The 22,088-nt window shown below is 43.5% G+C and overlaps 1 protein-coding gene across 6 annotated transcripts in view; it reads left to right on the plus strand.

The window, feature by feature from the left end:
* Window positions 1–22,088, plus strand: part of SLC4A5 (solute carrier family 4 member 5) — a 105,648-nt gene that overhangs the window by 22,709 nt on the left and 60,851 nt on the right. For 5 of the 6 annotated variants that reach the window (XM_078444618.2, XM_078444617.2, XM_078444620.2 and 2 more), the window contains 3 exons: window positions 1,237–1,317; window positions 7,718–7,909; window positions 20,740–20,869. In XM_078444618.2, the coding sequence (XP_078300744.1) occupies window positions 1,237–1,317; window positions 7,718–7,909; window positions 20,740–20,869 (403 nt within the window). Of the gene's footprint in view, window positions 1–1,236; window positions 1,318–7,717; window positions 7,910–15,431; window positions 16,071–20,739; window positions 20,870–22,088 lie in introns of those variants that run through there. The other variant, XM_060656992.3, reaches the window with a different exon arrangement.

Here is a 22,088-nt window from a genome sequence, read left to right on the forward strand (position 1 = left end):
TCTCAAAATAAATAAATAAACTTTAAAAAATAATGTTACTTATAAGATTGTTGAGAAGACTTACTGAAGTCATGCATGCAGTCATAAATGCAAAGCATTTAAAATAGTTCCTGACTGGGGCGCCTGGGTGGCGCAGTCGGTTAAGTGTCCGACTTCAGCTCAGGTCACGATCTCGCCGTCCGTGAGTTCGAGCCCCGCGTCAGGCTCTGGGCTGATGGCTCAGAGCCTGGAGCCTGCTTCCAATTCTGTGTCTCCTTCTCTCTCTGCCCCTCCCCCCTTCATGCTCTGTCTCTCTCTGTCTCAAAAATAAATAAAAACGTCAAAAAAAAATTTAATAAAAAAAAAATAGTTCCTGACACACTGAAATGTTAATTATTATTATTATCAAAGTTAAAATGTATCGGCATAAAGTTTTTCGTGACATCCACTTTTAATTTTTAAATTCTGCACTATATTTCTAGTTATATCTCTTTTTCATTCCTAATATTGTTTACTTACGAATTTATCTTCATGATTAGTTTTATATAATTTGCCTATTTTAATAGTCTTTTGAAATAATTGCCTTTGGACTTATTAGCCATCTCTAATATTGTTTTCTATTTCATTATTTTTTTGGTTTTATATTTATATTTTTCTACTTTCTTTGGGTTTTCTCTTTATTTTGCCCTAGGTTCTTTAGTTGAATGCTTATCACATTTCTTTTCCTTGTTTTTTCCTCCCTGCCTCCATCACTCCTTTTTCTTTCTCTTCTCTCCTTCCTTCTTTGTTTCCTCTAAGTATGTTGCACCCCGTAAGTTTTAATATTTAGTAGTTGTAATTGTGAGTTCTAAATATCTAATAATTTCCATTGTGGTTTCCTATTAAACCCATGATTATAAATTACTTTTAGTTTCCAAGCTTAGATGTGTATATATATGTATGTATGTGTGTGTGTGTGTGTATATATATACATATACATATACATATATATATATATATACATAATATGTATATATTCTTACTACAGAAGTATGATACAGATTCTTTGAAATTTACTAAGGCTTTCCCTGTGACCTAGCATATGTGCTCTCTTTAAATGTTCCATTTGTACTTGAAAAAGAGGTGTGTTCTCTATTTGTTAGAGATAGATATTTGAGCTTTTTCACTTTGTTTATGAATGGACTTGACCATTTCTCCTTGAAATCCTACCTTTTTGTGTCATACATTTTGAGGCTGTGTTCATCTTTTACTTTATAGTTATGAAGGTGGAAGAAGAGAAGGCTGGGGTAGGGAAGCTGGACCCTACTAACTACAGGAGGAGATGTCAGGATCAGGAAGGTAAGGTCACCTTGAGAACTTGATGCAAATCCTAGGAGGTCTGACAATTTCTTTAATATCCTTATAACACCCCTCCAGCAGGGGAATCTAGAGAGCTGGTCCCTTTCCCTTACCCACCCATGGTGTCTTCTCTGGATCTAATGGGACCAGCCTTCACTGTGTCTTAAAGGGACCATATGGTCAGACTGAACACTGGAGACTGGCACTTTGTTTCTATGGATTAGGGCACAGCACCCCTGACACAGAATTAAACTTACCTAATTTTACAAGATGTACAAACCATACAAGATGCCAGTATTTCATAGATTCTAAAAATGGCAGCTCAGTTAAAACCAGTGCAAGAGGATGTTGAGTGGGGATATCTGTTGTTCTAAAATGCTGACTCAAAGACCCTTACTTCCTACACTCTACAGAAAAGCAACCACAGGGCTTATGAAGAGGCAACTAGACAGGCTACTGCCCCACCATTGTTCCGGCCCCACTTGGAGGGAAACGCTAATCTCACTGTCTAGCTGGATGTTTTGTTGAGCTTCAGAATGTGTAGAGCGATTCTGGGGCTGTAGATAGAGAAGAATGCAGCTGAAGAGTTCCTAGGAGAACTTGGCATTGTCCTGAGCCAAACTGCAAGGTGTTCACAGTCAGTGGAGAGGTTCTCCATTGTGAAGGAGGGAGCTTGGGGGAGGGCTAACTATTCTCCACAGTTCACCAGCTACACAGCCACACTCTGACGATTATGATAGGAGCCAGGAAGAAATGGGACAAGTTAGATCCAGGACAGAAAGTAAAATATCTTCCTGACAGCCATCTCCCTGATTTCTTTAATAAGTATATTCTTCATGTGTATAGCCCTAACCATTTTCATAATCATTTTCCCATGTCATCCCATTCTATCTTCTCAAAAACCTTGCCCAGACACTAGAGAAAGGATTTTATTCCCACATTACAGGTGAGGATAATGAGTCCTAGAGAGGCAGATATCTATGGTCATAGAGCAAGTATAGAACAAGCCAGGGAACACCCAGGGAAGCTGACTCTTGGGCAGAGGCCTTTCTGGTATACCAGCTGTTCCTGGTCTCAAGGGTGGAGAATAGGAACTCATCTGCTAAGCCCTTAGAGTAAAACTACTTACCTCTAAATTTTGGTGTCTATAGCTTACTCAAATTACAGATTGCTTAAGAAATGTAGAATAGAGCAAGAGAAATCACACCATGCTGGAGGGAGGAGAGAGAAGAAAGGAGGAGCACCATTCATTCTGATACTGATCCACTAGAAAGCAAGGCTATACTTCATAAAAATCTCCACCTCACATTTCTGGGTACAGCCAAGAAAGCTGGAGGTTCAGAAGAGTGAGCAGTGAGGTGAGCTGGGGCAGGAGTCGGGCTCTAAATAGATTTAGACACTGAAATCCAGTTAACCTCATTTTCCTGTGCCTAGCAATGACTCATAGAGTCTTTTCACCAGGGTAGACACTCAACATATCTCTAAAAGGCTTAGATATACTTCTCCAAGATTCAGCTTGATGTGGTTTCTATGTGATAGCTGCAGCCATTGAATACCCAGACCTTAGTATCTGCATTTCAGGAGTTTGAGCCAAGAGACAGGCCTTCCTTCCAAGGAAAATAAAATCAAGTTAATGCAAATCTTGATGTAAGAACACAGATTCTAATTTCCTATTCTGAAGTAGCTTTCAACTCTCAGTTGCCATCCTTGGGCTTCAAAAATATAGTAGTCCCCTTATCTGTGATTTCACTTTCTTCAGTTTCAGTTATCAGTAGTCAACCATGGTCTGGAAGCAGATGATTCTCTTTTTGGCACATCATCAGGTCAGTAGTAGCCCAATGCTATATCACAATGCCTATGTCATTCATCGCACTTCATCTCATCATGTAAGCATTTTATCACCTCACATCATCACAAGAAGAAAGGTGAATATGTACAATAAGATATCTTGAGAGAGAGAGAGAGACCATATTCACAACACTTTAATTATAAAATTTTGTTACAATTATTCTATTCTATAATTTATTTGTTAATTTCTTACTGTGTCTAATTTATAAATTAAACTTTATCATAGGTATGTATGTGTAGGAAAAAACATGGTATATATATATAGAGTTCAGTGCTATCTGCAGTTTCAGGCATCCACTGGGGATCTTAGAACATATCCCCTGTGGATAAGGTGGAACCACTGTAATTATAATAATTTTTTTTTTTGGCCAGCCTGCTCTTTGGAAAATTGTCACCAGGGAATTCCAGACTCAAACTTGTCCTAAATCAGTGGTTCTCGAACATTTTTGCTGCAGTTCACATAAGAAGAGAAAAAGATCTTCCCACTCATTTACCCCACCCATTCTCATTTCTCTTCAAAAAGAAGAAAAAAGAGAACAAAATGTAAAGGCCCAAAAGAGAAAAGTAGCTTTAGAACTCAGGGAGGGGAGAGATGAATAAGTGAAGTACAGGGAATTTTTAGGATGGTGAAACTATGCTGTATGATACTGTAATGGTAGATGCCCATCATTATGCATTTCTCAAAACTCATAAAACTATATAACACTAAGAGTGAACCTTAATGTAAACTATAGACTATAGTTAATCATAGTGTATTAATATTGGTTTATTAATTGTAACAAATGTACCACACTAATGCAAATTGTTCATAATAGGGGAATCTATTCATAGCAATAAATGCCTACATTAAGAAAAAAGAAAGAGCCCAAGTAAACAACCTAACTTTATACCTTAAGGAACTAGAAAAAGAAAAACAAACTAAGCCCAAAGTTAGTGGAGGGAGGACATAACAAAGATCAGAACAGAAATAGGTAAAATAGAGACTAAAAAGACAATAGAAATGATCAATGAAACTAAGAACTGGTGTTTGAAATGATAAAATAAGCAAATCTTTAGCTAAACTTACTAAGGGAGGAAAAAAAGAGAAAACTCTAATAAATGAAATTAGAAATGAAAGAAAACACATTACAACTGAAAACAGATATAAAAAATCAGAAGAGACTGCTATGAACAATTATATGCCAATAATTTGGACAACTTAGAAGAAATAGATAAATCCCTAAAGATACAACTTACCAAAACTGAATAATGAAGAAACAGAAAACCTGAATAGACCAATTACTAGCAAGGAGTTTGAATCCGTAATCAAAAACCTCCCAACAAACAAAAATTCAGGAACGGATGGCTTCACTGATGAATTGTGTCAAACATTTAAATAAGAATTAATACTAATCCTTCTCAAACTCTTCCAAAAAATAGAAGAGAGGAGAACACTCTTTTTTTGCAATGTTTGTTTTTGAGAGAGAGAGAGAGAAAGAGAGCGCGTGAGCAGGGAAGGGGCAAAGAGAAAGGGAGACACAGAACCTGAAATAGGCTCCAGGCTCTGAGCTGTCAGCACACAGCCTGATACAGGGCTCGAACCCATGAACCACAAGATCATGACCTGAGCTGATTTTGGATGCTTAACTGACTGAGCCACCCAGGCACCCCCAGAAGGGAACACTTTCAAATTCATTTTATGATGCTAGCATTACCCTAATACCAAAACTACGACACTACAAGAAAAGAAAATTGCATGCCAATATCTCTGATGAACATAGGTGCAAAAATCCTCAACAAAATATTGGGAAACCAAATTCAACAATACATTAAAAGGATCCTACACCATGATCAAGTAGGATTTATTTCAGGAATACAAGGATGGTTCAACATCTACAGATCAATCAATGTGATATACCCCACTAACAAAATGAAGGATAAAAATCGTAAGATTATCTCAATAAATGTAGAAAATATATTTAACAAAATCCAACATCCATTCATTATCAAAAATCTCAACAAACTGAGTATAGAGGGAATGTACCTCAACATAACAAAGTCCATATATGACAAGCCTACAGCTATCATACTCAATGATGAAAAGCTGAAAGCTTTTCCTCTAAGATCAGGGACAAGGTCAAGATGCCCACCCTTGCACTTTTATTCAATATTGTACTGGAAGTCTTAGCCAGAGCAATTAGTCAAGAAAAAGAAATAAAAGGCATTCAAATCAGAAAGGAAGAAGTAAAACCATCTCTACTTGCAGATGACATGATATTATATATGGAAAACCCAAAAGACTCCACCAAAAACTGTTAGAACTAAAAAACAATTTCAGTAAATTTGCAGGATACAAAACCAATATACAAAAATAAATACATATATATTTCTATATATGAATAATGAACTATCAAAAAGAGAAATTAAGAAAACAATTCTATTTACATTTGCAACAAAAAGAATAAAATACATAGGAATAAATAAACTTAAGGGAGGGAAAGACTTGTACACTGAAAATTTTAATACCTTGGTCAAAGAAATTGAAGAAGACACAAATAAATGGAAAGATATTCCATGCTCATGGATTGTACAAATTAATATTGTTAAAGTGTCTGTGTTACCCAAAGCAGTCTACAGATTCAATGCGATCCCTATCAAAATTCCAATGGTATTTTACACAGAAATAGAATAAATAGTTCTAAAATTTGTATGGAACCATGAAAGACCCTGAATAGCCAACAGTGACCTTGCAAAAGAACAAAGCTGGAGGCATCATGCTTCCTGATTCAAAAGATATTACAAAGCTATAGTAATCAAGACAGTATAGTATTGGCATAAAAGCAGACACATAGATCAATGGAAAAGAATAGAAAACCCAGATATACACACACAGACACTCGTAAGTTCAATTAATTTATGACAAAGGAGCCCAGAATATACAATGGGGAAAGGATAGTCTTTCTGATAAGAAAACGGGACAGCCACATGCATAAGAATAAAACTGGATCTGGGCGCCTGGGTGGCTCAGTTGGTTAAGTGTCCGACTCTTGATTTTGGCTCAGGTCATGATCTCACGGTTCATGAGTTTGAGCCCCACATCAGGCTCTGCGCTGATGGTGTGGAGCCTGCTTCGGATTCTCTCTCTCCCTCTCTCTTTTTCTCTGCCCCTCTCCTGCTCACATGTTCTCTCTCTCTCTCTCTCTCTCTCTCTCTCTCTCTCTCTCAAAATAAATAAAGCTTTAAAAAAAAGAATAAAACTGGATCTCTATTTTACATCACATACATACACACACACCTTAAAATGGATAAAAGACTGATGTAAGACCTGAAACCATAGAACTCCTAGAAGAACACATAGGGGGTTAGCGTTTTGGCATCAGTCTTGGCAGTGACAGAGAAAGACAAATACTATACGATCTCATTCCTATGTGAGAACCAAACTCATAGAAACAGAGAACAGATTAGTGGTTGCCAGAGGCAGGAGTTTGGGAGTGGACAAAATGGGTGAAAGTGGCCAAAGGGACAAACTTCCACCATAGGATAAACAAGTTCTGGAGATGGAATGTACAGCATGGTAACTATAGTTAACAATCTGTTTGTATATTTGGAAGTTGCCAAGAGAGTGATTCTAAAATTTTTCATCATAAGAAAAAGAATGAAACTATATAAGATGATGGATGTTAACTAGACTTATTGTGGTAGTAATTTTGCAATATATACATGTACCAAATCAGTATGTTGTACACTTTACACTTGAACAATGTTATAGGTCAGTTATACCTCCATAAAAAAATAATAGGGGAAACTGTTGTGGAGTGGGGTAGGGCAGAGATAAGATGGAAGTCTAAGTACTTATGTATTATCTGCTCAATTATTCTGTAACTATACAACTACATCTATTGATTATTTTAAAAGCTGTTGACCAATTCAACAACACTGATGAAAAAATGATAACAGAATATCCATCCTGAGAGCTGAGAGAATTCCAACTGCTCTTGTGTGAACAGACCTAGTGGGGGCTTTACACAGCAAACAGCCTTCTTAGTGGAATTCCAAATTAAAGTTCTTGGTAATTCTAGTTTTTGAAAATTCTGGTATATAAAACCAGCTTTGAGAAATCCATAATAACTCACTTTTCTGATAAGCAGTTTATGTAGTTTTTGATTATTAGTAATAAATCGTCCTTGATGGAAATATATACAGCTTTCCCAAAGAGGGGATCGGTATTTTGGACTAAATCTGTGGCTCACTGAGGGACTGTCTCCTGGGCCATGTGTCATAAGGCCTATGTGGTTACTGCCATTCTGGACAAGCAAGAACAGAGTGATGGGATTTCTGCTCATTCTAACAGAGTTCCAACTATAGCACCAAGGGTCTTGTTTCCAGCAACTGCTGAGTTGTTCAGAAATGGGATTCTGTCAAACCCAAGACTCAGGGCAGGGGCCCTGTCCAGGAATCCCATGTCTTCCATTTTGCTTTGGTGGCCCTAGCTCTTTGTAACTAGAGGCTGTTAAAGGGAAATGCCCATTTTCAGTAACTCTTGCCTCCCCTGTCTTTTGTGCTTTGCCCACAGACTGCCGTTCCATCCACATTGGGCTTTCGGTCCCCAGTTACCCTCAAAGGAAAAGAGATCAGCAAGGACGTCTTTCAGGACTGCAGAAGGTCTGCTGGGGCCTGCAGCCAGACAAGCCACAGCAGGAACTGACTGGCACGGGGAGCAGGGGAAGCAGCCAGGATGGCAATGTGGATCGTGTCAGTAGGACCCGTGAGTTCTTGAGGGGCGTGTTCAGGGGAGCCTTCTGGTGAGTGCAGCGGCTTGGGTGGCGGGATGGATAAAGTCGGAAGATTCTCTGCAGACTAATGATGCCCCAGACTAATGATGCCCCAAGGCTGTTAGCACCTGCTGCCCTGCTGCCACTGCAGACCAACCTCCCTGCTCAGAGACACCTTTAGTCAGGCTGAGCTCCATCTCTCTCTGGTGACTCTGAGACTTCTGCTCTGATCCACCCCAAGTTGGTTTCATGGGTTAATTCTCAGAATTATTTTCCTCAATTCCAAATTCCTGGAGGCCACACAGCTATGGCATGACTAACCTAACCGCAAACGTGACTGTTTGGCATGAAGCATTGTGCTCAGTAAACTGAATTACCTCTTCCCTTTCCTCACCTGAGCTTGATGGAATGGTCGAGAATTGTCTAGGCACCTGCACGGTAGCTTGCAAACCCCTGGGAAGCTGTCTCCCAGGTCAGCAAATCCCCTGAGGCCTTCCTCTGCTGCTGCAGAAATCAACTCTGGACTGATTAAAAATCAGTATTTTGTTCCTCCCCATGGAAAGAAAAATATCAATCTTAAGAGGAGTGAAGAGTCTGGAACCTTAGAGCACAGCTGTGATGTTTTATTCTTTTGAGACTTTACTGTTTCTAGGGACATGATTTCACCCCAGCGTATCCTAAATCTGCCCAACAAAAAGCATCTCATTGGGCTCTATTATATATTTCCACTGTCTTGAGCAAGGCAAAATGAGTTATTTTACTATCTAAACCTTCAAAGGAATGTCAGAGGCAGTAATAGTGTTTCAGCGTCCCTGTAGGAAAAGATCTGACATTCATGCTCCCAAAGGCCAACTGAGCCACCCCCAACCTTGCAGCTGCCCTGAACAACTGCTCTCATTGCACCAAGTCTACTAAGGCCCATGGCTTTTCCAGATTAAATGTGTCTATGTGGCAGATGGGTTAATGGAAGTCCTTTGGGGCTGTCTAGCATAAGAGATGAGCTCTGATTAAAACATGCATGTGCACACATACACACAATACACATGCACATGCGTGTGCACATGTATCTGCCCAGAGGGTAGGGACATCAGGGACCCAGAGGAGAGCAAGCCTGTTGGGAAGATCTCCCACTTCCCATGTTGGATCTAGATGGGGCATTCTCCTCTAACCCTACCACCTTCCCCACATTTAGGGATGAGGTTCCCCTTTGAAAATCAAATTTTCTGGGTCTCTCCTGAGTTATGGAAGAAATATATAACATGGTAGGTTATTGTGGTGGGTAAGTAAATGTGGTAGGCATTTAATATATATTAGTTTAGTTAATACACATTAACCCAATTTAAGAGCAAGGAACCGAAGTCTTTTTCCTCTACTAGTGGATATTGGTTTGGTTTTGCTGTCCTCACTGGTACCAAGAACTTCTGAAATTCTTCTGGTGGGAGGGGTGTGAAAAGTTATTCTTATACTTGCCTGATACAAGTTCTTATACTTGCCTGATATTAAACAACTTTGGGGCCACTAAAAGATCAAAACCACCCCAGATGATCAGGAAAGGAAAGCTAGGCTGTTTTCCAGTGAGGCATTTGAGCCTTATATTGTTCCAAAGCCTTAGGACCAAGGACATATTTCATTTGGTCTTCTATTCTCATTTCCAGTGAGGAAGGAACAAGGGTTGGGACAGAACACATATTTGTCTCTAAAGCATCTTCTCCATGAACACTTCATGAGACAGCTATTTCCAACATAGGTGCAAAGACAGTTGGGGTTCTTTTAGAGTTTGCAGCTTTAAAATGGGCTAGCGTCCTTGCTTTGGGTACTTACAAATTTGTGTCTTGGAAGGATACATCTTGGAAAGAGGTGGGGGAAAGGAAGAAGGAAAAAGAAAGAAAGATGATCATTCTAACCCTTAAATGCCCCATTTGGGGTGGGGAGCAGGTAGGAAAGCAAGTTAAAATTTATTTCCCAAAGGAAGTCTGGGGCACCTGGCTGGCTCAGTCGGTACGAGGAATGCTTGATCTTGGGGTTGTGAGTTCAAGCCCCATATTGGGTGGCACAGAGATTACTTTAAAAAAAAAAAAAAAAGGGGGCACCTGGGTGGCTCAGCCGGTTGAGTATCCAACTTTGGCTCAGGTCATGATCTCACAGCTGTGAGTTCGAGCCCTGCATCAGGCTCTGTGCTGATAGCTCAGAGCCTGGAGCCTGCTCCAAATTCTGCGTCTCCCTCTCTCTCTGCTCCTCCCCCACTCATGCTCGCTCTCTCTCTCTCTCACTCTCTCTCTCAAAAATAAATAAACATTAAAAAAAAAAAACTCCTCCCAAAAGAAGCCTATATTTTCTCTCTCTTCTTGTCCTTTGGCACCTTAAAACCTGGATCTCCTAGAATTATCAACATATGCAGCATTCCCTCCCCAGCCATGAGAGCTATTCTAAAAACAAACAAAAAAATCCTATTAGAAGAGAATCCTTAGTTATTGGCATTAGGACGTTGAGGGGAAATTAGGATTGAGCATCCAAGTTTGCAAGTGAACCAGTGAAAGTCTTAATAAATGGAAAGTGTCACCTTTTGGGATGAGCACTGGGTGTTGTATGGAAACCAATTTGACAATAAACTTCATATATTGAAAAAAAATAAATCCAAGTTAATTAAAAATAAATAAATAAATAAATAAATGGAAAGTGTTCATAAACTATACATTAACCAGATTTACCCTATTCTTTGAGAATTAGCTAAAATGGAATCTAGCCTCCCTGGCCTCATCCAGGGGAATGTCCATGTCTTTCCCCAAATTTCTGTGCCTTCCCAGGGGCTGCCAGTCTCACTGTCTGGCTCCAAGTCCCTCCATAGTGGGCTCATCTCACTATGTTTCACTGCCTGTACCTGTTCTCTGCCTTCACCTCTAGGCCTTCTCAGGCATGGAGTTCAGACCTTCTTTGGTTTTCCCCAAATTGGTTATGCATGGCATATATGTGAGTAGAAGGCTTTGCTGAAGGTTCAGAACCAAGTTTAACATTGCAGAGATACATACTAGATATCTGTGTTCCTCTGGCGACTGGAAGTTTTCCACTGCACATTTTTCTGTGCAGTTCCAGCCTCCTGTCACATATTTTGGGGGCTCCTGCCCACCCTTGTCCCCTCCTGAGTCCCCTCATATGTTCTTGCTTTCAGTGTTGAGCCCCGTCCTCACATACATGCTCAGTCCCCTCCTTTTAGTGACGTCAATTTTTCTTCCTGCCCCTCCTTGGCTCAGGGCCCATTTTTGCACAGCCGAGGCCACATAATGGGTTGAACTAAACACAAAGACCATCTCCTCTAAGTCTAGCCCTTCAACATCCTTGAAAACCTGAAGGAGGCTTTGACATTTCCTTCTCCCCCTACTCCCACCCAGGGTCCTCTGCAGGCCATGTCAAGACTCTGTGTGAATCAGGCCCCCACACCCCTGTTGGCTTAGACAGGAGAAGCAGTAACTGTCTAATTTGATTTTAAATAAGTTTCCTCACTTTACTGCATTTATAGTCACCAAAACAAAACAATAAAAACCATATGCTAATTGAAGACTACTGGGGACATTTCATATACCTTACATTATAAATCATGGATATGGTACAATCAATTGCCTTTTACTATTTTGGCTCCCCTTAAATGTCAGAATCTCTTCCTCTGGGGCTCCAGTGAGGTAAGTGTCATTGCTCTCTTTTCTCTGCAGCATATTGAGGATGACGCCCTTCCTGGAGAAGGTGGAGGGATCTCTTATTTGGAATTGGTTGAATCTTCCCCTTGCCCAACACACCAAGATCTGCCAAACCTTGGTTCCACCCACTAGCATGTAGGGGAGCCAGCAGTGCCCTGGCCAGGCTCTGCCAGTCCTCTGACAGCTCCTCACTTGGCCAGGGCCAGGGCCAAGGTTTCTTTTCCTTGGCCTTCCTTCTTTTCTTGCCTTTGGCCTGCTCTGCCATTGCTTTACTCCCCTCTTTTACTGATTCCTGTTCTCTCTTATTCTAACTATTCTTACTACAGTGACCCAACATTCTTTATAACTCTTACACTTGGAGTTTTTAAGAAGGTACAAAGAAGAAAATCTCCAACCCTAGAATTCCCTATAAGGGGCACTCATGGTTAAGAAGGTAATTTGATCATATGTATTAGAAACCTACTTGAGCTGGCTTGGGCAAGGAGGCAGTGTGTGTGTGTGTGTGTGTGTGTGTGTGTACGTACGCACACATGTTATTACAAAACCAAAGAAGTTTTTCACAGTCCCAAAGCAGAATAAACAGCCAGCCTCGATGGGTAGACATAGCACCTCTCAGTCCCCTCTCTGGGACTGTTGGCCCCTGCCCCTGCTTCTTCTGTGGGTCTGCTCCATTCCCTTCTCTCTGTAGCCCTTTCTGCATCTCTGTGCCCTTTTATCTTAGTTTACATGCTCTCTTTTCCAGAGACCATCAGGAAAGGCCCCAGCTATCTTAGAGACCCAATTCAAAATTTCCAGGCTTGGCTTAGATGTCCAATGATTAACTGTAGCCAAGGGGCACAGGTCATACATTCCATAAACACAGCTGCCAGAGGACATCCTTTTGGGTATGGACTGGGCTGACATCCCTAACATTACCATGATAAGAGGAATCCCTATAAACACTAAAGGGGGCAGATTCGCTTCCTCTTCTTAGAGAACACATTTGGAGTTTTAGGACAGCTTCCTAGAAAAAGAATTTTGCTGTCTGTGAAGTTAGGATTGGGGGGCTTTTATATCACCTCTCAAGACCCACCTCACACAATTGCAGGGATGACTTTAGAACCCTAGATCAGTCTCCCAGTCCCCAATATTCAGTTGCCTTGAGCTATCCAATGTCTCCACCCAGCTCCACCCCTAACAGCATTTCCTTGTCCTTGGCTCCTTTCTTGCCAAGCCTAATCCCAGATGATACGCTCATGAGTGCTAATTAGTGAATTCATTCACCCAGCAAATATTTATTGAGTGCCCATGCTGTGTGAGCCCTGTACTGGGGACCAGCAGCATGATGCAAGCAAGGTAGACTCCGATCTTGCAAAGTTGGCCAACTAGAGATTCATGTGGAACTCAAGACAGAGGGAGAGAATCTCTGAAAGGGCTCATCCAGGGCCCCAGCCCCAGGACGAAATCCTCATCCTGACTTCCTGACTGCCTAATTGCCTTCCGGGTCTTTACTAGTTGTTGAAGACTGGCTTGTTTGTAGTATACTAGATCATTTTGTGCTTTAGTCATCCAATAACTGGACAGTCCCCACCCAGTAAAAGCACAATTCTGCTTGCTTCTTTTAGTGTGCTTCCTGAAGCTTGTTCCTGCTGGGTTATGTTTCTCCCAGCAACTGCTGGGGGAGTCATATCATGGGCCGTCGCTATGTGACTCTCCCTGTGTGCTATCAACCACAGGGGCTATTACCGGTGGCATTTCTCATTATGTGGATTAACTTCTGATGTGCTGCACGCACGTGGGGCCCACAGTGCATTAGAGCCACCCTGATCCAGGAGCCCAGCGTGTGGTGGGCTAAACCTTCTGTGGGCAGGAGGGAGGGGCAGAGAGAGTGGAAGGCCCTCAGGGCAGAGGGCAGGGAGGCAGCATGGGAGCAGCATGAGCATTTAGAGGCTGAAAAGGATTGAGCCCTTGGAATGTTTAAAAGGGCCAGGCTGATGACTGGTAACAAGGGAGAAATGTGTCAGACCTGCTGGCAACAACAAAATAGCAATATCATTTATTGGGTGACTGGTATATACCAAGCACTGTGCCAACCACATCACATGTATTATCTTCCTGAATGGCTATCACAATCTAGTGAGGTAGGCTTGATTATTCCCACTTAATAGATGGGGAAACTAAGGCTCAGAGAACTTAAATGCTTTGCCAAAATCCTACTGCTAGTAATCAGCAGAGTCAGGTGTTAAACCCAGGTCTGGGCTCTTAAAGCACCACATGGATAAAGAGAATCTTCTGGCATCCTTGACAATCTCTCTTTGGGTGCTTTGGGGTCACCCAAAGCCCCTGACCCAGTGTGGCATGGAGTAGCTACCTAGTGGTGCTCAAGAGGAGATGGGCCAACATCAGCCACAGTGGCTTGTGAGCTGTAGAGCCTGGGACCCTGGGGAGGGGCCCATCTACTCACTGTCTTGTCCTGCTGAGAAGCCCAGCATTGCAGAAACTTCTGGATGGTGGTGTTTGCTTGGAGCCCAGTACCTAAACAGACACCCTGACCTTCTGCTGCTGTTTCCTCAGCTTTATTTTTTTTTAAGTTATTTATTTATTTATTTATTTATTTATTTATTTATTTATGAGAGAGAGAGAGAGAGAGAGAGAGAGAGAAAGAGAGAGAGCAAGAGTAGAGGAGGGGCAGAGTGAGAGGGAGACACAGAACCTGAAGGAGGCTCCAGGCTCTGAGCTGTCAGCACAGAGCCCGATGCAGGGCTTGAACTCACAAACCGTGAGATCATGACCTGAGCCAAAGTCGGATGCTTAACCGACTGAGCCACCCAGGCACCCCTGTTTCCTCAGCTTTAAAGTGGGCACCCTCGATCATTGAGCCCCAAGTATGAAAATGTGAGTGGGGCCAGCCATAGGCGGGTGGGCAGTGTAGGGTGGAGGATGTCAGTGGACTTTACTCTCCTCCAGGTTCCCCTAATTTGGGGCCTGATGGGGCCTTTCTGTGGTGTAAACTGGGTCTCAAATTTCTCATCTGTGAAGTGAAGGGCTTAGATTCTTCGACAACAGCTAAGCTCCCTCCTAGCCCTGAGACTTAGAGAATCCAGGGCTCAGTACCCCTTGGAGCAGTAGCCGCCCAGTGACCTCTAATCAACCTTGGCACATTCTAAGTACTCAGTAAGAACTTGTTGAACCGAACCCAGGAGATTAGGAGTTTCTCAGCAGAGCAAAATAATTCCCCGGTGGGGTTCTCCCCACAGCCTCAAGTGACCAGTTCCCACTGTCCATGGGCTCCCAGGAAACATCCACTGAGTGATGGTATTTAGCACTTTGTCCTAGAAGTAGATAAAGAAAGAGCTAGAGGATCAGGAGTCTGGGTTAACAGTTGGGGACAGAGGGGGCTCCTGGGTGGCTCAGTCAGTTAAGCATCTGACTCTTGGTTTTGTATCAGGTCATGATCTCACAGTTCTTGGGATTGAGCCCCGCATTGCGCTCTGCACTGACAGCTCAGAGCCTGCTTGGGATTCTCTCTCTCTCTCTCTCTCTCTCTCTCTCTCTCCCTCCCTCCCTCCCTCTCTCTCTCTCTCTCTCTCTCTCTCTGCCCCTCCCCTGCTCATGTGAGCTCATCCTCACCCTCTCTCTCTCTCTCTGAAAATAAATAAACTTAAAAAAAATAATAGCAAAAAAAAAGTTGGGGACAGAGAAAAACCAGCTGCGTGGAACATTACTGACCAAGCATGGTGGCTTTGAAACCCGAGACCCCACAACAACCCTCCCTAACCATCCCACCTCCCCGGGGACGCTGCACAGCTGAGAGAACTCTGTCTTGGCAGCCACTCTCCAGCCGCTCACCTGCAGCCAAGGCTCTTAAGGAGGCCCCGGGGAGTCTGAGGCAAATCCTACCTCTGCCTTTATAAAGGGGCCTAAGGAGAGGTGCTGGGGCTCTCCTGGAGCCCTCATGGGGGAGGCGGGACAGAGGCAGTTCCTCCAGTGTTCTCACAGACCCGCAGCTGTTCCGCCCTGCCCCTGCCACCGTGAAGACCCAGCTGCCTGTTCCAGCCTCTGCGCTGCTGAGCCCCTCTCTCTCTCCAGTGCACTTGAGGACCCCCACCCCTCACACTGCTCTCTCACATTCTTTCCTCTCATTCTCTCTCTCTCTTACACACACTTCTTTCACACTGTATCTTTAATTCACCCTCAATATAGTCTTTCTCTCACACTACATCTCTTTTCTCTCCCACATATAGCCTTCTCTCTCTTCCACCCGTCTTTCACACATTCCTTCCCTCTGTCTGTCTCTCTCTCTCTCTCCCTCTTCTCTCCCTACACCTCCCCTGGTGCATAACTGGAAACAAAGTGAGTTTGTTGTGACCGGTGGGGAAGAGGACGTTTGGAGGCAGTGGCCAGGGCAGCAGCAGCAGAGACAGGCTGGGGCCAGAAGCCGTGCCGACAGCCGGAGACCTCAGTGCTCAGCTCTTCCAGGGAGCAGGTAATGCCCCAGACAGGGCTGGTTCAGGCGTCCTGCTCTCTGCCCTGTCTCATCTCCCTATTGGTTGTTCCATCTCTTTGTCTTCCTATCTGGCCTTTAAGGGGAAGGGGATTCCAAACTTAGGGAAGAGTAGGCACAAGGATCCAAGGAGTAAGGTGCCCTCCTCGTCAGAGAACTGTGTGTGGTGGTTAGGGTCCAGGATATCTGGGATTGGAGGGGGCGTGCTGGGGTATCTGGGGTCAAGGGTAACTGGGTTCCAGGGCATCTGGCTGAGAAACATGATAGAACCTAAAAAGACAGGTAAGGGCCAGATCACAAGGGATGTTTTGGGCCAGGTCAGTGACCCTAGGCTCTAGGTAATACAGAGCAATTGAAGGCTTTTCACCCGGAGAGTAACCTGATCAAACCTACATTTTAAAAGAGTTGTTCTAGAACTCTGATTGCTGTGTCCTCTCAGAATCAGTCATAGGCTTCTCCCAGTGTAAAGAAAAAATAAGGTTATTTGTTCAATTGTTAGTTTTCTATAAAACTTTAACCTTTGATGCCTGCTAGCAAGTGTCAGCAATCCATAACCCAATGAAAAGATGATGTTTAAAGTAATAGAAGAGTTCAGAAATAAAATTCATTTAAATGAGGCAGATTGAGCTATATACAGATAAATTAATAATTTCTGCTAAGTAAAATTATTTCTAACTCAAATGCAAAATATTTTATGGTGCTGCTCAAAGAGCACCAAGACTCCCAGGAGTGTGTCATGTGAATATGTTTGAAATGTTTTAAAGGCAAACTTGGCTGCCACATAGGGAATAGGGTGGATCAGACAACCAGAGGCAGTAGTGGCAGCAGGAGGCTCTTGCAGCAATAGGAACAGGAAATAATGGGAACCTGAGTCAAGATGGTGGCAATGGGTAGGAAAAAAGGGAGACAGCTGAAAAATATTTAGGAAGCAAGGGAAAGAAGTTAGTGTCTGATTGGACATGAACAGTGAGACAGAAAGAGGCTTCAAGAATGAGTCCGGTATTTCTTATCTGAATGGCTGGAGAGTTAGGGGTGCTATTATTCAAAACAGAGAATGGCAGGCATAAAGGAGTTGTTTTGAATATATTAGGTCAACTTGAGGAGGCTGCAGAACTCCCACATGGAATAATCCAGTTGACAGTTGGAAATGTTCAATACAGGCAGGGCCCAGAGACATGGGTGACCTCATCTACAGGGTGACACCATAACACAAGATGGCCCAGGAAGAGCGTAGAAGGAGAAGAGAGAAGTTTAATGAGAAATCTTGGGGAAGACTAAGATTTAAGTGAGACAGGCAAGAGGGGCCAGGGAAAGATACTAAGGATTCCTTGAAGAGGTAGGAAAAAATATCAAGAAAGTGTTGTTACAAGAGCTAAGAGTAGCGTTTCAGTTCAGGAGAGCAGTCAGCACCACTGATGCCCCAGAGAGATAAGCCAGACCTGTTGGTTTGATTGGTTTTATTACTTTACTCGTTGAGAATAAGATAAGAGCGATCTGAGGGCAGAGTTGTAAACTCAGGTGCATAACGTAAATGAGATTAGCAGAGTTGAGTAGGGAGCAGTGGGGACTGTGGCAAACTACGATGCATATGCCCATAACCTTGTGTGTCAACAATACTCAGATAAAAGAACTTTAAAAAATGCATATGCCCACCTAAAGAAGGCAGCTATCATTCAGCTTTGGTTAATTGTTGCCAAGCAGGAATGTAGGCACAGTTGTCAGAGCATCTGAATTTTCAAGAAAAGTCAGAAATGTGGATTATTATATGAAATCTCACAATTCTTTATGTTAGCAACAATTTCAAAAACTTTTATACTCTGTGAGGGCTGAACTAAACACGTCTTTGAGCTGCCAGTTGAAGTCTCTGCCTTAGTCAATGTCCTTTAGAGTAGTGGGATTGAACCAGTTGGAGCAGGTTGGAAAGTAATTGGGTAAGGAGGAAGTGGAGACAGTAAGTGCTGACCATTCCTTCAAGAAGTTGGGGGGAAAGGCAAGCAAGAGAGCAGGGAAGGCAGGCAAGGTCATGGAAGAGTGTTACAGGGTAGGAAGAACTATTTATAGGCTAGGAGAAAAAGAGTGGAGAGATGAAGACCAAGGTAAGCAAAGGCTTGTTGATAAAATAATGATCCAGCAGAAGGGAATGAGTGGAGCCAGAGATTAAGTTGGAGGAAGGACTCCTTTGTTCAAAAATGGACTACAAAGTGGTAAGGGTACAGAACTAGAAGGGAGAAGGTGATGAATCTCACATCTAGAGGCCTTTATTTCCTTGGTGAAGTGGGTAGGAGATGGATCAAGAGGCTTGAAGAGAGGAGCAAAGGTTAGGAATGGCATCAGGGGACATGGGACATGGTGCTAACAAGGATGAGTGGGAGGTGGCTGCACTTCTGAGACCTGCTGAGAGTGGAAATACTTCATTTTCTTTTTTTGTTTTTAAAATTTTGTAATGTTTATTTATTTTTGAGAGAGAGCGAGCGAGAGAGCGAGCGAGAGAGCGAGCGAGAGAGCGAGCGAGAGAGCGAGCGAGCGAGAGAGAGAGAATCCAAAGCAGGCTCCAGTCTCCAAGCTGTCAGCACAGAGCCTGATGTGGAGCCTGAACCTACGAACCACGAGATCGTGACCTGAGCCGAGGTTGGATGCTCAACCAACCGTGCCACCCAGGCACCCCGAAAATCTTTTTTTCACCATTGGGTGGGGCTCATGAGCCTGGGTGCTGGGGTTGGTAGTAAAGGGGATCAGCACCTGTTACATTCTAGGCCCCATGTCATGTGTCTTATTCTCCTTATCTGAATCTCCTTGTTCCTCCCAACAACCCTGCTCACTCAAACTGAATTCACTCATGAGCAAGTGGCAACTCTGAGATTCATACCCATGTCTAGCTGGGTTGCAAGCTCACTGTGCACCTTGTCTCCACTATACCACAGTACCACACTGCCTCTCCCTGTCCCCCCATGACACTCCTGCACAGAGGAAGACTGGGCCAATGAATTCTTGTTTGGGTACTGGCTGCCTGGTTTTACTGGGAAGTCAAGGAGTAAGAGCGAGGAGTATGATGAAAACGTAGTTGAAATTATTGACCATGGGGAAACCATGGAGAAATTAAGTGAGGGCCTGTAAGGATGATAATTTGAAGGGACAGAGGGGCTTGGAGGAAGGGGAAGACTTGATGAAGCCCAAGGGACAATTAAGGAGAGACTGAACCAGGGCAGGGGCAAAGGGATTGGTGAGGAGGGACATATTTTCGAAAACTTTCCATATGAGGGTAGAGGTAAGAGAAAGTGGTAAGGTGTAGGTGACTCCAGAGTGTCTAGCCCATACAGTTGGTGGACAGTTCTGCCTTTCTACATGCAAGGCATTCTACATCATGTCATGCTTCTCTCTTGCTCACCATGGTCTAGACACAATGGCCAGCCCATTCTCACGTCGGAGTCTTTGAAACACTCAGAGCACTCTTTTTCCAGAGATGCAAAAGTAATTCATTCTCATCTTCCAAGTCACAACTCAAACACATGCTCTTCAGAGCAGTCTTTCTTAATCAATCTATCTAATGTAGTTTTCTTGTTGTTGTTGTTGTTGTTGTTTTTCCAGGATGTTTATCACTACCTGAAATGATTATTTATGCATTTGTTTACTTGTTTATTGTTTCTGCCACTAGAGCAGACATTCAAGAGAACAAGGATGTATGGGCCTTCTTCACAGCTTTGTTTTCCGACACCTGGAACAATGCCTGGCACATAGTAGACTTTCATGAAATATTGAGAGAAAGGAAAGAAGGAAGGGAGGCAGGAAAAGGGGGAACATGTTTGGGGCAGAGTACATCTTCAGTGTTAGAATGCTGACTTTTGAGGTGCCTGAGAGACACCTAGGAGGTGACATCCAGTGGGCAGTTGGAAGGCAGACCAGGAGTGCAGGAATAGGTTGTCACTTTGCCCATGAAGAAGGTGAGCTCATGTGGCACGCTGGTACAAGCACGTCCTTTTGCAGAGCTGACTGCCCCTTCATGGCCAATACTGGGAGTTGACTGGTCTGGGCCCCAATGAGAAAAGGAGTCCTTCTGGGTTTGTTATGCTGAAGTTGGGTCAGAGTTTTTCTCACTTTTCTGTTTCCTGTCCTTGCTTTCCTGTCCTTGCTACTTCCCAGCTTTGGCCATTTTCTATCCTTCTTTGTTGTCAGCTACAAGACCCTGGAGTCTGAATGCAGATTAAATCCTTCATCCCTTTTATCTCAAAGAATATCTCACCCACATCCAACTGCAGAGGCATGAGTCTAGCTTTCCCAGAAACTGGACTTAGTTTTACTAAATTCGGAAATACTTTTCTCTTGAACCCGGCTCCCGCTCCATTTCTTTTTTTTTTTTTTAATTTTTTTTAACGTTTATTTATTTTTGAGACACAGAGAGACAGAGCATGAACAGGGGAGGAGCAGAGAGAGAGGGAGACACAGAATCTGAAACAGGCTCCAGGCTCTGAGCTGTCAGCACAGAGCCCGACGCGGGGCTCAAACTCACGGACCGTGAGATCATGACCTGAGCCAAAGCCGGACGCTTAACCCACCAAGCCACCCAGGCCTCCCGCTCCCACTCCATTTCAATTGGCCCTGCAGCCCTCTGCCTCCCCCAGGCCATTCAGCAGACCCTGTTGCCCTCTTTTTACAGGGTCTCCAGCTGCTGAGCAGCTCCAGGACATCCTGGGGGAGGAAGATGAGGCTCCCAACCCTACCCTCTTCACAGAGATGGACACTCTGCAGCATGACGGAGACCAGATGGAGTGGAAGGAGTCAGCCAGGTAAGGTGGAGTCCAAGGGAAGGGAGAAGGGAGCTTCCCACTACAGTCTGCCTGGGGCCCAGGCTGAGTTGACCCTCCTGGTGGGAAGGACAATTGACTAGTGGCATCTTGTACTTTAAGTTCTGCTGGGGCACTTCCTGGTCCCTAAAGACCTCCCCTTCTGCCTTCCCTAGTGTCCAGGACTGGGCTGGACACTAAGGAGCAAACAGATACTTATCACTTTGTCTTTATTCTCAAAGAGGTTAAAATCCAAGTGGAAAAGTAGAACAGACATCCATGAGACCATGAGAGAATAATACAAGGATATATATCCTTTCTTGTCAAATGGTTCAAACTAAATGCTGTAGGAGAAGGGAAAGCACCAAGGGGGTAGGGTAGGCAGGGAGGGCTTCCTGGAGGAAGGAAAATATATACCATGAAAAATCCAGGTGGGATGGCCAGTGGGCCTCTGAAAAAAAGAGACTCTGCAGAGTTTGGGGTGGAACAGGCAGAGTGGAGCTCTGGAGGCACATATTGGCGGGGGGGGGGGGGGGGGGAGAAAAACTGCATATAGAGCAGTAGAAGGAAGAGAAGAGTCAGAAAGCTGGAGGGAAACCACGTGGCAAAGTCATGCAGCCAAAAGAGGATTGGAGTAAGGAATAGTGCTGGCCATACACAGTGCTTGGGACAGAGTGGGCTTCTAAATGCACTGCCCTGGTCAGCAACACCAAATGATGCCACAAGTCCAAGGAAAAGGAAGGAGGCAGCAAAAAGGGCCAATGAGAGAGGAGGGACCCTGGGAAGGAAGCTGAGAAAGTCCAGAAAATGGACCATACCAACGTTTCTCAACCTTTTTTTTTTTTTTTTATTAATGTGCCTCTTGCTCCTAAGAAATTTTAATTTAAATTAACTTTATTAAATTGGAATTTGATTTAATTTATTCTAATGAGAGGAATTAAATACTAAGGGACATGATTCTGTGAGGTTGGCTTAAACTTTGGAGTGCCACAAACCATGGTAATACCTAAAAAAAATTTTTTTGCTCCCCCGAGACCTCTTTGGAGCTGATATTGCCCTGGTTGAGAATGCATGGACTAACTTCCACCTGTGCCTAGGACTAGTTCTGCCTGGGAGCCACCAGGATACCCAGATCCTGGCAGCTGTTCCAGCCATGGCCTGGGATCCTTCTTCACCCACCAGCAGTCACTCACCTGGGAAGTAAATTGCTCTATGGAGCGAG

This window comes from Panthera onca, chromosome A3 (assembly GCF_046562875.1).
Source record: "Panthera onca isolate mPanOnc1 chromosome A3, mPanOnc1 haplotype 2, whole genome shotgun sequence".
NCBI lineage: Eukaryota > Metazoa > Chordata > Mammalia > Carnivora > Felidae > Panthera > Panthera onca.